At 42.6% G+C, this 16540-nt stretch overlaps 1 protein-coding gene across 7 annotated transcripts in view; it reads left to right on the top strand.

The window, feature by feature from the left end:
- LOC105483855 (family with sequence similarity 193 member A) overlaps positions 1–16540 on the top strand; it is a 198178-nt gene that overhangs the window by 122995 nt on the left and 58643 nt on the right. For all 7 annotated transcript variants that reach the window (XM_071093911.1, XM_071093910.1, XM_071093912.1 and 4 more), the window contains 6 exons: positions 286–363; positions 2032–2144; positions 2286–2528; positions 5017–5170; positions 5288–5467; positions 14602–14853. In XM_071093911.1, the coding sequence (XP_070950012.1) occupies positions 286–363; positions 2032–2144; positions 2286–2528; positions 5017–5170; positions 5288–5467; positions 14602–14853 (1020 nt within the window). The remainder of the gene's footprint in view (positions 1–285; positions 364–2031; positions 2145–2285; positions 2529–5016; positions 5171–5287; positions 5468–14601; positions 14854–16540) is intronic.

Below are 16540 nucleotides of genomic sequence, written 5' to 3'. Positions count from 1 at the left end.
AGTGAATGTTCATCCACTGTATTGACAGATTTAGTCAGAATATTTTAATTTCTTTTTTTAATGTTTATTCATCTCTTTCATGTGAGAAAAGTACTTGTGATGACTGAGTAAAACAAAGAAATACCTGTTAACATATTTGTAGTATTGTATCTTTATTGTTTGCAGATGATGTTTCTCATATATATATCATTTTAAGAAAATCTCCTCGTGAAAGTGTCTTGTATAATTGTCGCAGGTATTAAGGTTTTTCTTTTTTTTTTCTTTTTTTTTACATCCTCTTACTAGATGACAATGAAAACCAAGCAGCGCATGTTAACAGAAGACTGGGAGCTTTTTAAACAAAGAAGATTCATTGAAGAACAGGTAAGTTGTCAATAAGAGAGGCAATTAAAGGAAGTAGAAATCTGTCCTGACAGCAAATGACTTCTCTGCACGTTGATGTGCTCCGTTAGAACAGCATTGGAGGACCACATTGGCATGTGCTGCCAGCATTAAAAACTGTTCAAGATGGTGTTTTTAATCTCAAGATAAACTAATTTTGTTCACCTATTTCCTTATTTTCCACATACGCCTCAAGAAAAACCCATGTGTATTGAGTGGCCCCTCTATCCCACAGCAGCCCTGGGTATTTTGCAAAGGATATTACCTGAGTCCCCACAGTCCCTTATGAGGCAGGTGGTGTCATCTGCAGTTTACATACGAAGGAGGGTGATAGGGTGAGGTTAAGGATGTCGCCTGATGTCCCAGAGCTGGGATGGGGGCCCAGCATCCCCAGACAGAGTGCTCAAACCTCCACACAGTGCCAGGCGCAGTGCCTTCAACATGGCAGCTGGGAGATCTGGACTCTCCCTTCCTCAACTTCCTGGCAGTGCCTCCTCCAGGCAGGTTTGTGCTCCACCTTTGCTGGTACTGTTTGGCAGAGCTTGCTAGCAATATCCTGCATCTGGTCTTGGGGCCCTTGGCTTCATCTGGAAACTTGGCTTCCTCTGATCTCCCATCCACGTGTCACACCGACTCTCTTCCTGTTCTCTGCCACTTGTCTCCATCTCCTTTACAAACTCCAACTTCATTGGCCTTTCTGCAAATATTGGTGGTTCCCTGGCCTTGACCCCATGCCTGTCTCCACAGTTACGTGCTTGTGGTCGCCTCTGGGCACCACAGGTATACAGATGGCACCAGTGTTTTGGCATGCTCACCTCTTCCCTTTCCCCATTCTGCATGTGTCTTGTGCTTTTGTTGTTGTTTTGAGACAAAGTCTCACTCTGTCACCCAGGCTGAAGTGCAGTGGCGTGAATTTGGCTCACTGCAACCTCTGCCTCCCAGGTTCAAACGATTCTTGTGCCTCAGCCTCCCAAGTAGCTAGGATTACAGGTGCCAGCCACCACGCCTGGCTAATTTTTGTATTTTTAGTAGAGATGGGATTTCACTATGTTGGCCAGACTGGTCTCAAACTCCTGACCTCAGGTGATCCGCCTGCCTCTGCCTCCCAAAGTGCTGGGATTACAGGCGTGAGGCACCTTGCCTGGTCATCCTGTCCTTTTGAGTGGCCCTTCCAGCTGCCACCTGTCCCATTGCCAGAGTGGGTCCAGAGTTCTTCTTTGAAATGCAGATGCTCACCTTGTCTATTGGAAGTTGAGACTCCATTTCGTCAATAGCTCCCAGGCCTACCCCTTGCCCTCCACGTACCAGTTTTCATTCCTACAGCTCTGTTCTCAGTACCTTGCAAATACCAAGCACATGGCAGACAGGGTAAAGGCCGGGTGTCTGCAGCAGGTGTCTGCTCTGAGGGCGCACTGCAGCATGTTTGCTGAAGACAAAAGCGATTAGGGTTTCCTGGTACCTGAGCCCTTTGTGGCTCAGCCCCCTGCTTGCTACCACCTCCAGGTCTGCTGCCCCTCTGTTCCTGGTCCTGTCCCGCTGAGGAAACAGTGTCTGTGAACATGATACATGTTAGCAGAATTACTGAAAAATAATGAGCCATGTCTTGGGGAAGGGTCTTGCAAGATTAAAGCATTTTAAAATTTCCTCTAGTTAACCAATAAGAAAGCAGTTACTGGCGAGAACAACTTCACGGACACCATGAGGCACATGTTGTCGTCCCGGCTGAGCATGCCCGACTGCCCCAACTGCAACTACAGGAGAAGGTAAGCCTGGATTGTGGTGCTGGCGCGGCAGGCCTGTGAGACCTTCACTGGGCTGAGCAGAGGCCCAGAACTGACCCTTAGAGAGCGTGGTCTAGTCTTCTGCATTGGCTGGCTTGGTAACTGTCCTTAATTCCTGATCAGATGTGCTTGCGATGACTGCAGCCTTTCACACATCCTCACGTGTGGTATCATGGACCCCCCCGTCACTGACGACATCCACATTCACCAGCTCCCACTTCAGGTGGATCCTGCTCCCGACTATCTTGCTGAGAGGAGCCCACCCAGCGTGTCGTCTGCAAGCTCGGGGTCGGGCTCCAGCTCTCCCATCACAATTCAGCAGCATCCCAGGCTCATTCTCACAGACAGTGGCTCAGCACCAACTTTGTAAGTTGTGGCTTTGTAATAAAGTTTCAGAAATTTAAGTTGTCCAGTAATGAGAAACACATACAATAATGTCCACGGAAGTATGGACATCATTATTGTGCTTTTCGTGACAAGGGACCCTGAGGTTTTTAAAGCAACTTTTAAAACATGAAATCAGTAAACCCAAACTTTTAACACTGTTTATCTGAAAATAAAAATGGTAAATTAACAAAGGCCAGTAAAGAAAAAACATGTTAGTATGCAGAGAAGAAGTGTCTCTAATTCTGGCTTCACATCTCCTCATTCTGAAGGGTGACCAGTCTGCCATCCGTCCTGTCTCACTGTCAGCCCAGCACTCATGCTTATTTCACGTCTTGCTAAGCCTCAGGTGATCGCTTTAGCAAAAGCAGTTAAAGGTTTCTGTTTCTCATGTTCCCGCATGATGAGAAGTGCATTTTGTATTAGCGAGGTGACTGTGTAGCTGTCACCAATTCACATTGTAGTTGGCCAGTCCCAGATTTCTTCAGAGTTGTGACCCTTTCATTTGGGGAGGCTTCACGTGCTGATTTCCAAAAGGGTTGTGCATGAACGTATGTAGTTGCTAAAGTCAGCTCGGGTTTATTTTACATGTGTCGTAGAGCACACAGGCATCATGTTCCCTGTGGCGGTGTGCAGTGGGACAGATTGTTGTTCCTGACCTTGGCCGTGTAGCGTTTCTGGGATTTCTCTGACCAGCTGACTTGTGTTCATTCCCTCCGTCTCGATTTCTCATGGTGACTGGCGTTTTCCTTCAGTCTTTCCATTTTCAATTTGGGCTTGTTCTCAGACAAAATAATTCTTAAAGGACTGGTCTAAACTGACTGACTCTCTTCGTACAAAGATTGCAGCTGCTGTTTATTGCCTTAGAGACACTGTGTTCTCTCCAGGGCACAAGAGTGTTGACATTTTTGCAGCTGGCTGCTATCCAACTTCTTACTGAAACATAAAAATTAAACATATATAGCCTAATGAAAATTTAAGATGGAAAATTTCGTCCCTGTTCATTTGTCACAGCTGCTGATGTCAGTTATGGTCTCTTGTGCCACACGTGGTAGTGGAAGAAATTGGCTGTGGGAGCCTTTCTCCTTGGGCCGGAACTGCCCATCACCAGTTACCAGGAGGCTAGGTTCTCAGGGCATCTGGGCCTTCAGCAGCTTGTGATCAGTGTCTTCCAGACGTAAACTATGATTTGAAAATCTCCATTGTTATCTTTTGGTTTATATTGTCTCTTTCTTGGTGCCTTTTCTAAGTTGGTTAAAAAGAACAATGTGATTGTAGTCACTGTACCACAGTACTTCTTGGACCTTATGGGTTGGATCTTTATGGAACTAGGGCTGGTGAAGCCTCCTGCCATCACATGGAGCAGATGGCTGAGTTACTTCACTAGAACCTCAGTTTTCTCATCTGTAAATGGTGCTGGTGGTCATCCTCAGGAGTGTGTGTGAGCACTGGCCCAGGCAGTGTCCCAGGTGCAGTGGGCCTGCAGGAAGCCCTAGGACTCTGCACCTTGTGGGTGCTGTTTGTACTTCCCTCTGGTGAGCTCCAGACTCTAGCACGTTACTTGTAATGTGTTGAAAAGACACCTGAATTTGGTAGTCCTGGACACTCTTCACTCATTGTAGGAAGTGAGATCACAGCGAGTTCCCACGGTTTTGCCTTCTGGAGGTTGCTGTGTGCCCAGGCTGAAGATGGACTCAGTGCATGTTTTTGTGGACCTTGGAGCATCTGTTTGCACTGAGTTTGAATGTGCCAGTTCTTTTAATGCACCAGAAGATTATACATCTTAAGTAGTCTCTGTAGGCTAAAGCCTTGAAATCTGTTTAAAATTAATTTCAGTAAATTTTTCATTTGCCTGTTGCTTAGATGTCTTGCTAAAGCTGATGTTTAATTATGATCATTAGTGACCAGGCCATGACTGACCTTAAAGCAAAAAAAAAAATAGTCTTCTGTTACATAAGTGCCTTTAAAGTTTTGTTCAACTATTTCTGAAAATTTCAGCCCTAAGTTGAAAAAGCAAACACTAAACAGCTAAGGTTAAAAAAGCAAACACTAAACACCTAAGGTTGCCATCTGTACCCCTAAATTGTGTTGACTTGGGAGTAGCAGAGAGACTAGTTTTATACTAGCACTCTTCAGGTCAAATGGAAACGTTATGTCAATCAGTCTGGTTAAATTTTTATAGTTTCCTTGATATTTCTACTTTCGGAGGTTTTTTTGTTTGTTTTTTGTTCTTCCAGATGTTACATTGTGTTATGTTAATGTTAATTAACATTAGCAAATGTTAATCTTCCAAGCATTTTTGTCATGTTCAGGTTACTAAGACATGTTAGTAGCATGAATGATACTTAACTGATACTCTTTGTAAATGAAAGCAGTGATCTGTCCAGGAAATATCTGTGCTTAGTGACTGGTTTACTTACCGTCCTTCACAATTGGATGACCTCACAGTGCCCATCTCTGCTTGTGTCAGTTGTAGTGATGATGAAGATGTTGCACCATTGTCAGCCAAATTTGCTGATATTTATCCATTGAGTAATTATGATGATACTGAGGTGGTGGCCAACATGAATGGAATCCACAGCGAATTGAATGGTGGCGGGGAAAACATGGCCCTGAAGGATGAGGTATGGACATGGCTTCTTCGTAGCAGCAATAAATGACATAAAATGATGGTCTGACATTTTAATTTTTTATATTACTCTGTTTTGAAAAGTGCAAATTACAAACGATTGTCTTTAAAGTCTCCTCAGATAAGCAGTACCAGTAGTAGTTCCTCAGAAGCTGATGATGAAGAAGCAGACGGCGAGAGTAGTGGGGAGCCCCCAGGGGTCCCGAAGGAAGATGGAGTGCTGAGAAGCAGGAGTCCCAGGACAGAGGAGAGCAAAGCAGACAGTCCACCCCCATCCTACCCAACACAGCAGGTAGGACTTTGCTTTCTGTTTTGCCAAGTGTCTCTTTTTCTGTGTATATTTTTTCTAAACGTTAACATTACTGAATACAAAATTATTCTGTTTCCCGTAATTTCTGAAGGTTAGAACTGAAGAGAATCAAGGCATACTTACAATCTCCATTTGAATCTTGTTTTTCTTGCTCAAATATCAATCCGGATTTCGCAACACCCCATAGCAGCTCTATGGAGGCCTTTTTTGTCTGTATAGAAGCAAAGAGAGGAGTTAAAAAAAATAGTGGAGTATTAAAATTTCAGGAAAGATTTGTTTTTCCTATTCATTATCTGTTTTTCTGTTAGCCAAAGGTGAGGGTACCTTATTAGCCTTTTTTCTCAGAATTTCATAAATAGATGCTTAACCAGTTTTTGGCCGGGCACAGTGGCTCACGCCTGTAATCCCAGCACTTTGGGAGGCCAAGGTGGGTGGATCACTTGAGGCCAGGAATCCAAGACCAGCCTGGCCAACGTGGCAAAACCCTGTCTCTACTGAAAATACAAAAATTAGCTGGGCATGGTGGTGGGCACCTGTAATCCCAGCTACTTGGGAGGCTGAGGCACAAGAATTGCTTGAACCCGGGAGGCAGAGGTTGCAGTGAGCCAGGATTGTGCCCCTGCACTTCAGCCTGGGCGACAAAGCAAGACTCTGTTTAAAAAATAATAATAATAATACAATAATAATAAGCAGTTTTTAAATGAAAGAACAAATGAAGGTCAAAGTGCTTGACTGATTTATTAGGTAATATAAATGTAACACTCAGATGGTAAAGGTGATGTTGAAAGGTCTATCTGGGAAGTCTGACCACATCTCCTTACCAGTTTTTTCTTCTATGTGTAATGTTTTTGATGTCTTATCCAAGAAAACTTTGCCTAACACAACACTGTTTTCTTTTAGAAGATTTATAATTTTAGTTCTTAGATTCTATGGTCCATTTGACTCAACATTTGCTTATTGTGAGGTGAGGGTATAATTCACCTTTTCAGCATAGGTAGAGATCCAGTTGTCTCTGTACTGTTTTGTCAGAAGTACCCTATTGAATTGCCTTGGCCATTTATTGAAAATGAATGGACTATAAATGTAAGAGTTTATATTTGGACGTTCTGTTCTGTTCATTTGATCTCTGTGTCGGTCCTTACACCCATAGTGCATTTGACAACTACTTTATGGTAAGTTTAGGAAAATGGGATAGGGTCTGCCCTCCAGCTAGGTACACCTTTTTCTCTCTTTCTTTTTTTCCTTTGAGACGGAGTCTTCCTCTGTCACCCAGGCTGGAGTGCAGTGGCGCGATCTTGGCTCACTGAAACCTCTGCCTCCCAGGTTCAAGCAGTTCTTCTGCCTCAGCCTCCCGAGTACCTGGGACTACAGGTGCACACCACCACGCCCGGCTAATTTTTTGTATTTTTAGTAGAGACGGGGTTTCACTATACTGGCCAGGCTGGTCTCAAACTCCTGACCTCGTGATCCGCCCGCCTTGGCCTCCCAGAGTGCTAGGATTACAGGCGTGAGCCACTGCACCTGGCTGGTATACCTTTTTCAAAATCGTTTATGCTGCTGAAAGTTCTTTGCATTCCCATATAAATTTTAGGATCTACTTGTCAACTTCTACAAAAAGCCTCCTTGGATCTTGATAGGGATTGCATTGAATTCTTAAATATATATTTAGAATTCTCTAGTGAAATCCTCTGGATGTGGTTGTGGTCTTTTATTTGTGGGATGATATAGATCAGTTTAGGGAGAATGGAATCCTGACAAAATTGAATCTTTTAATCTATGAATATGCTTTTTCTTTCCATTTATTTAAGTCATCTTTAATTTTTCTCAGCAGTTCTAAAAAATTTCCAGTCTTTGTGTCTGGAATATGTAAGTATTATGTGTTTTCATTCACAGTAAAAGGTATTTTCTAATTTTGATTTCCAACTGACCGTTGGTAATACATAGAAATACAATTGGTTTTTTTATATTGGTCTTGTGTTCTGCAGCTTTACTAAACTTGTTTATTCTAGTAAGGTTGGTTTTTTGTTGTTGTTTTTTTGATAGATTACTTTGGATTTTCTATATACAAGATCATGTTGTCTGCAAATAAAGTTTTAGTTCTTCCTTTCCAATCTGGATGCAATGTTTTTAATTTCTCTTCCCTTCCCCTTCCCCTTCCTTTTCCCTTTCCCTTTCCCTTTCCCTTTTCTTTCTTTTCTTTCTTCTTTTTAAGAAACAGAATCTCGCCGGGCGCGGTGGCTCACACCTGTAATCCCAGTACTTTGGGAGGCCGAGGCAGGCGGATCACAAAGTCAGGAGATCGAGACCATCCTGCCTAATACAGTGAAACTCCGCCTCTACTAAAAATACAAAAAATTAGCCGGGCGTGGTGGCGGGCGCCTGTACTCCAAGCTACTCGGGAGGCTGAGGCAAGAGAATGGCGTGAACCCGGGAGGCGGAGCTTGCAGTGAGCCGAGATCGTGCCACTGCACTCCAGCCTGGGCAACAGAGCAAGACTCCGTCTCAAAAAAAAAAAAACAAAAACAGAATCTCACCCTGTCACCCAGGCTGGAGTGCAGTGCTGCAATCATGGCTCACTGCAGCGTCAAATAGCTGAGCTCGAGCAGTCTTGCTCCCTCAGCCTCCCGAGTAGCTAGGACTACAGGTGTATTACAACTACAGGCATGCGCCACCATGTCCAGCTTAAAAAAAAAAATTTTTTTTTTTAGAGATAGGGTCTCACTATGTTGCCCAGGCTGGTCTTGAACTTCTGTCCTCAAGCGATCCTCCCATCTCAGCCTCCCAAAGCTTTAGGATTATCGGTGTGAGGCACCACACCCAGCCTGGATGCTTTTACTTTCTCTCTTTTTTTTTTTTTTTTTTTTTTTTTTTTGAGACGGAGTGGTGCTCTGTCACCCAGGCTGGGCTACAGTGGGGCTCTCTCAGCTCACTGCAAGCTCTGCCTCCTGGGTTCATGCCATTCTCCTGACTCAGCCTCCTGAGTGCTTTTAATTTCTCACTCTTGCCTTTTTGAGCTAGCTGGAAACTTAGTACAGAATAGAAATGTTGCAAGCAGACATCTTTGCCTTGTTCCCAGTCTTAGGGGAAAAGCATTTAATCTTTGACCACTCTTTAAATGTGATATCAGGTGCAGGTTTTTCATAGATGCCCTTTGGGCTGAGGAAATTCTATTCTACTCCTAATTTCTTGAGTTTTTTCGTGATTTGAATATTGAATTGTATTGAATTATATTGAATATTGAATTGTTTGATTTTTCAAATGTCTTTTCTGCATATATTGCAATCCTGTGGTTTTTGTTTTTTATTTTGTTACCGTGGTGTGTCACATCAGTTGATTTAAGGATATCAAATCAACCTGTGGTCCTTGGGATAAATCCCACCTGGTGGTGGTATATAATCCTTTTCATATGTTCCTGAGTTGGTTTACTAATACTTTGTTAGGATTTTTGCATCTGTGATAATATTAATAAAATATATTGGTCTGTAGTTTCCTATCTCTGTGCTGTCTTTGTCTGACTTTGGTATCAGAGTAATACTGGCTTCATAGGATGACTTAGGAAATGTTTTTTTCACCTGTTTTCTGAAGGAGTTTAAGGTTGAGCGTTCTTAAATGTTTGATAGAATTCACCAGCAAAATCCTATAGGCCTGGTCTCTTTTTGTGGGAAGATCTGTAATTACTAATTCAAGTTTCATGTGCTTGGAATAGGTCATTTCCAATTCTCTATTTCTTATTTGAGTGAATTTCAGTAATTTTTGTCTTTGTAGGAATTCATTCATTTATGTTGTCTAATTTGTTGGCATAAAGTTACTCTATTCTGTTGTAATCCTTTTTAATTCTGCAGTGCCTGCAGTGATGTTAATTCTTGATTTTGGTAATTTTATCTTCCTTTTAATGGCTTCAGTCACTTGGGCTAAAGATTTGTCAATTTCTCTGTTTTCTTTTCTGTGTTGTTGGTTTCCATTCTGAAATTCATTATTTCTTTCTATGTTCTTTGGGTTCGGCTTGCTCTTCCTTTTCTAGTTTGTTGAAACAAAAGCTTAGATTACTGATTTTAGAGCTTCCAAATTTATTGAGACTTGTATATGGCCTAACATATGGTTTACCTAGGCCGTGTTCTATGTGTACTTGAAAATAATTTATATTTTGCTCTTGTTGTGTGGAGTGTTCAGTAAATGAAAGTTTGATCAAGTTGGTTGATGGCATTGTTCAAGTCTTCTCTATTGTCTTGGTCTGTTCAGGCTGCCGTATGAGGACAGTAATCCCATTCCTGAGAGTAGAGCCTTCCAAAGTCCTTATCACCTAATACCAGCACTTTGGAGGTTAGGCTATCAACATAGGAATTGTGGAGGGGCACAGATACTCAGTTCATAGTATATATTCTTACTGATTATCTGTCTGGTGGTTTTATCGGTTACTGAGAGAGGCATATTAAAGCCTTCAAGTTGAACTGTTGGATTATTTCCTTCTCCTTTCAGTTCTTCCTGGGTTTGGTTCATGCATTTGGGGGTGATGTTATTGAATTATTGTGATAGCTCCCCTGGTGTATTGCCCCTTTTATCATTATAAAATGTTTGTCTACTAGTGTTGCTTAAAGTCCATTTTATTTGTTAATATAGCCACTCCACCTTCTTGGGTTACTGTGTACATGTTGTATTTTTCCATCCTTTTACTTTCAGTTTCTTTGCATCTTTGGATCTAAAATTTGTCTAACATCTTTTAGTTGGGCCTTGCGTTTTTATCCTGTGTATGTCAATATCTGCCTTTTAAAATATTAAACAAAATTTTTAGTGTACCATTTTAATTCTTTTGTTGATTATTTTTTTAATTTTCTTAGCGGCTGCTGTAGGGTTACAGTATGCATCTCTTGTGAATGTTGGTGTAAAAAATAAAAAGAAACAAAAATTAAAATACAACATGTGTCTCTTTTTTTCTTAGAGACAGGGTCTTGCTCTGTTACACAGGCTGTAATGTGGTGGCATCGTCAAAGCTCACTGCAGCCTCAAACTGCTAGGCTCAAGCAGTCTTCCTGCCTCAGCCTCCTTAGTAAGCTGGGACTATAGGCGTGTGCCACCATGACCGGCTAATTTTTTTAATTTTAGTAGAGACAGGGTCTCCCTGTGTTGCCCAAGCTTGTCTCAAACTGCTGACCTCCAGTGATTCTCCCGTCAGGAACTCCCAAAGTGCTAAGATTACACTTAACCACCGTACCCGGCCACAATATGCATCTTTTTTTTTGTTTTTTGATACAGAGTCTTGCTCTGTCACCCAGGCTGGAGTACAGTGGTGCAGTCTTCGCTCACTGCAACCTCTGCTTCCCGGATTCAAGCAATTCTCCTGCGTCAGCCTCCCAAGTAGCTGGGATTACAGATGTGGATCACCACACCCCGCTAATTTTTGTATTTTTAGTAGAGACAGTGTTTTGCCACGTTGGTCAGGCTGGTCTCAATCTGGCCTCAAATGATCCGCCTACCTCAGCCTCCCAAAGTGCTGGGATTACAGGTGTGAGCCACCGTGCCTGGCCACAGTATGCATCGTAATTTATCACAGTCTACTCCAGGTTACTACTGACTTAATTCCAGTAAAATATACAAACTTTTCTCCACAGTAGCTCCATTTCCTTCTTCCTCCTTTGTGCTATTATTGTCCTATATATGATTACATTTGTATATGTTATAAATCAATAATATGTTTTAATTACTGCTTTATACAGTTTTATAATTTCTAGAGCAAATAAAAGAGAAAAATACATTTATATAGTGCCGGCCGGCTGGCCGACCTGCCTGCCTTCCTTCCCTCCTTCCTTCCTTCCTTCCTTCCTTCCTTTTCTTTCTTTTTGTTTTTGTTTTTGTTTTTGTTTTGTTTTGAGACAGTCACACTCTGTTGCCCAGGCTAGAGTGCAGTGGCACGATCTTGGCTCACTTCAACCTTCGCCTCCCAGGTTCAAGCAGTTCTCCTGCCTCAGCCACCCGAGTAGCTGGGATCACAGGCAAGCACCATGGCACCCGGCTAATTTTTGTATTTTTGGTAAAGATGACATTTTGCCATGTTGACCAGGCTGGTCTCAAACTCCTGGCTTCAGGTGACCTACCCGCCTTGGCCTACCAAAGTGCTGGGATTATAGGCGTGAGCTACCACGCCTGGCCTGTATCTATACAGTATTTTCTATTTGCTAGCTGGCTAGTCATTTCTGGCATTCTTCATTTTAAATTCTGCCGAATTTAAGTTACCATCTTGTTTTTACCTTCCTGTAATATGTCTTACAGGACTAGTTTGCTTGCAGTTAATTCTCTGTCTTTTTGTATAAATGTCTTTATTTGGCCTTCATTTTAAAAAATAGACCGGTACAGGGGTGGCTCACGCCCAGCACTTTGGGAGGCTGAGGCGAGTGGATCACCTGAGGTCAGGAGTTCGAGACTAGCCTGGCCAACATGGTGAAACCCCATCTCTTCTAAAAATACAAAAATTAGCCAGGCATGCTATCATGTGCCTGTAATCCCAGCTACTTGGGAGGCTGAGGCAAGAGAATTACTTGAACCCAGGAGGCAGAGGTTGCAGCGAGACAAGATCGCGCCATTGTACTGCAGCCTGGGCGAGAAGTGAGACTCCGTCTCAAAAATAAATAAATAAATCAATAAATAATAGAGTGGCTGTTTTTAGGAGTAGCTTTAGATTCACAACAAAGTTGAGTGAAAGGTACAGAGAGATCCTATACTCAGTGTCCCTACACAGAGCCTTCCCCACTATCAAATTCTACACCAGAGTGTTACTTTTGTTACAGTCATCAGGTGTCAGACTGTTAGAACAGTCAATTCTCTTGGCAGCCTGGCTTTCTCAGGAAGGTGTTTTAGTAGGGTCTGGGGTCATCCTAGGGACTTGGCCTTGGGCTGCAGGAAGCCTTAGGTGGTCATTGTGTGCCAGAGTTCTGCAGCTCTCAGTATCTCTTTGTTTTTATCCATCTTAAGGTTCACTGAGCTTGGATCTGTAGATCAGTGTTTCTCATCACATTTGGGGAGTGGAATGTCCGGGTGTTATTATTTCCTTCGGGGCTGGGTTCTGCCTGTGCTGGAGTGGTTCACTGCTCTCCACGGGCCTCTGAGCATCTGCATACTTTCCCCTTGTCTCTTCTCTCTGTTGTTAGATCAGTTCCATTGCTCTTCTTCAAGTTCACAGATGATTTTTCTGCTTTTAAGTTTGCTTTTGAGCCCCTTTAGTGAAATTTTGGTTTAGCTATTGTACTCTTCACCTATAGAATTTATAGTTTACTGTTTTTTTGTTTCTCTTTTTTTATGGTAATTCCCTACATGTTGAATCTTTATTTTCATATTTTCCTTTAATTCTCTGAACATGTTATAACAGCTACTTTGACATCTTTGTGTGCTCATTTAATATCTGAACCCACTCCTGTTAACCGTTTGACTATTTACTTCCTGCTTATTGGTCACATAACTTTTTTTTCCAGACAAGGTCTTGCTCTGTCACCCAGGCTGAAGTGCAGTGGCATGATTACAGCTCACTGGAGCCTTGAGCCTCGACCTCCTGGGCTCAAACAGTCCTCCCACCTCAGCACCCCAAGTAGCTGGGACTACAGGCACACACCACCATGCCTGGATAGTTTTTGTACTTTTTGTAGAGATAGGATTTTGCCATATTGCCCAGTCTGGTCTTGAACGCGTGGGCTCAAGTAATCTGCCCACTTCTGCCTCCCAGAGTGTTGGGATTACAGGCATGAGCCACTGCGCCCAGCCTAGGTCATACTTTTATCTTTGCTTGTCTCATAATTTTTTGTTGAAAACTGGACATTTTAAATAATGTAATGACTTTGCATTATCATTTTTTCCTTTGAGGGTCTTTTGTTGTCTTTTGTTTGTTTCTTTGTTTTTGTTATTTCCTGAACTTCAGTTGCAGGATCTGTATCTCCCACATTATGTGGCTATGGATATCTCAGCTCACATCTTCTCTTCTGCTTTTTAGCTTGGCTTCGAGAGGTCTGCCCTTTGTCCACCTGGCTGACTGGCCAGCTGATGATTTGGGCGGGGGTTGCCCATGCACCTTGAATCCACAGGGGCTCCACTGTTGGTTGAGGCACTGTCAGCTGTGGGGTGAATGCGCTCAGCGCTCAGCCAGTTCTCAAGCCCTTGTTGGCGCCTTCCTCCAGCCCCTGAGGTGTCCTCAGTGCATGCTCTCCCGGTCAGCCGGCGAGTTGTGGACAGTTTAAGAAGCCCTTCTGTGGCGCTCTCATTTCCAGGTTCTCCCTGTTAGATTTCTGTCTCCTCTGCCACTCACCCCAACTGGGACCTCAGTCTCACGGGAACAGAGCTGCAGGCTTCCCTATTTATTCCCTGCTGAGTTCACTGCTTTTACCGCTTCACCCTCTGCCTGACCAGGCTGCTGTTTTTGGCAACAGGGTTGGTTTGCACTGGCATCCCTGCAGTCACAGAACTCCTGTGCCCGATGCAGACTGAGTCAGGGGCGGAGTACAGGTGCAGGAAATGGAAAGGGTCCCAGACAAGAAAGTCTGGCGACTTGCTGTTCTTCCCTGAAGTTCTAGCTGATTTACATGAATAGATGTGTCTCAGTATTTTCCTTGGGCTGATTTCCAGAGCCTCAGAATGGTTGCCTTTGACAATTGTGTTCAGTTTTACATTTGCCCTGAGGGAAAGGAGCCACTGACCTCTTCACTCCACCATATCCATAACCGGAAGTCACATCTCTGCTTTGTTTTGGAGAATCTGTGTGTAACCATTTAGAAGCAGTGTGAGCCCAGTGGAGCACGGCCATCCCCTCTCTACTCTGTCGTCTTCACCAGTTCCCTTGTCCCTGTTCACACGTGGGAAGTGAAATTTTCTGCATTAGGCATAGGATGCAGAACCAGTGGCTCTACCTGAGTCTTTCTGTGGAATGAGGTACACCTTTCCTCTCTGTGCAGCTTCTTCAGTCCCAGTCTCTTGGGGTCCCTCCTTTTCCTTGCATGGAAGGCCCTGGTCAACTCAGGGTGTCAGGAAAAGCCCACTTACCTTTGTATTTGCTTTGTAACTACTTGGCAGAATGTGACTGACTTTAATTCATACCATTTATTGTTTCACTAAATAGGTTTTTTTTTTTTCTTTCCTCTTAGGCTGAACAAGCTCCAAACACTTGTGAATGTCATGTTTGTAAACAAGAAGCTTCTGGACTGACACCATCTGCAATGACAGCCGGAGCCCTTCCTCCTGGCCATCAGTTCATGAGCCCAGAGAAGCCCACACACCCTGCACTGCACCTTTACCCTCACATCCATGGACACGTGCCTTTGCACACTGTTCCACACCTGCCACGCCCCCTTATCCACCCCACCTTGTATGCAACGCCCCCCTTCACACACAGTAAGGTAAGTCAGGGCAAAAAGGGTCTGAAAGCTCACTCTTCCCTGAGATCTTGCAGAAGTATGTGGTCAAACAAACAGAAATCTATGAATTAGCAACTTGCGTAGGATAGCATCTGCTCTCAGTAGGAAGGTCTGCAAGGGTTTCCTTTCACCATAATCTCTTAAGCCCTGTAATTTTGAACCTTTACAGTTGTAACAATCATTAAAAACAACTGTGAAGATCATAGTCCTTTTATTCAGAATTAAATAGAACAGAAGGATTTTTCAGGTGATACTTCTAACAGGTTAAACCTAGGGAATACTTCCACAGAAGACCAGTTATCTGCTTGTGATCTTCCAGGGCTTGCTCTTTTTCTTAACGTGATAGGTAAAATAATGTGAATATAACATGAGTCCTCTAACACTGGCTGGACTCCACAGGGTCTAAAATGACTATGCTTCTTTAGCATTTAGAAATACACAAGCCTAAATAAAGGAGGAGCCCTAAGCGTGATGCCACAGAAAATTATAACGCCCTGCAGGTTATGGAGCACTGGGGAGGGGAGGGTACAGACAGGAGAAGCTGCCAGAAACCCAGTGTGAAGAGCCCATTCAGGAAGTGGAGTGAGGATCTAGAAATAAGTTGATTTTTATGCATTTTCTTCTAAGAGAACCTCATGTGTTTACTTAGTATCTTAGCCGTTACAGCGAAATTTTTAGGCTGGTTTCATTCTTTGGACCTTAGATAGCTTTTCCTCTCTAGTTATTTTGAGCTTACCTTTACTAGAATGACTCACTGTAATTCTGATTGTTTTCTTTTTTTTCTTTGTACCAGTTATTCTTGTCCAAAGGTAGCTCTGATCAATCAAAAATATAATTTATTTCAAACTCTAATTTATTATTTAAAACAATGATTTTAAGCTGCAACAGAAAGGAGGACATGACATGGAATGATTTTTTCCAAACACGTGTGTTTTCTCCCCTCCAGGGGTCACTGTGAAGTGGGGTACATGTAGCCCATAAGTGAGCTTTGTTGTCTGTTTGCTAGGGAGAGGCGCAGGTGGAAGATTAACAGACACAGGTTTAGAATAGAGTGTAATAAGTTTGTCACATCTATTGTAATTACTTGACACAACCATCCAAATTCATGCTTAAATTTTGTTAGATTGAATATTGCTCAGTTTGAACATTTAATGATGTCTTAATAATAGAATGCTTTTTAATAGCATTTTTCAGGTATATAGTCAGAACTAGGCTATCTTCATGGCCCGCCTGGTTTGTAGCCTGATTTTCTCTGGGTGTATGTGTAAAGTTAGGAAGTTTTTCACTCCTTGCTATTGCCTGAATAGAGGTCTGTTACCTAGTTCCAAGAAAAGATAATATTCTGTTATATATTTTTACTGGTGGAAGCTATTCAAGAATTAGTTCCTAAAAATACTCAAGTAAAATAGTAAAATAGATTATTACTAAAGACTGTGGGGCCCCTTTGGTTAAAAATTGATTATTTTTCCCTGGCTTTTGGCCTTTTCTCAGGAAATTAGAGATCTATATATGGGTAAAAGAAGAAAAACATTTTAGGAGCATCATTTGTATCTATTATTTGTTCTTTTGATACCTGTTAAACTGTAATCATATAGAAAGATTAGAATAGAAAAGCAAATATGGATAGAAAAGCAATTATGGAGGTCAAGCCATATGCGGTAGAAGTCGT

The sequence above is a fragment of the Macaca nemestrina genome, chromosome 3 (assembly GCF_043159975.1).
Source record: "Macaca nemestrina isolate mMacNem1 chromosome 3, mMacNem.hap1, whole genome shotgun sequence".
Classification (NCBI taxonomy): Eukaryota; Metazoa; Chordata; class Mammalia; order Primates; family Cercopithecidae; genus Macaca; species Macaca nemestrina.
Note: the sequence above shows the minus strand (reverse complement) of the source record. Positions and strands in the feature narration are given on the sequence as shown.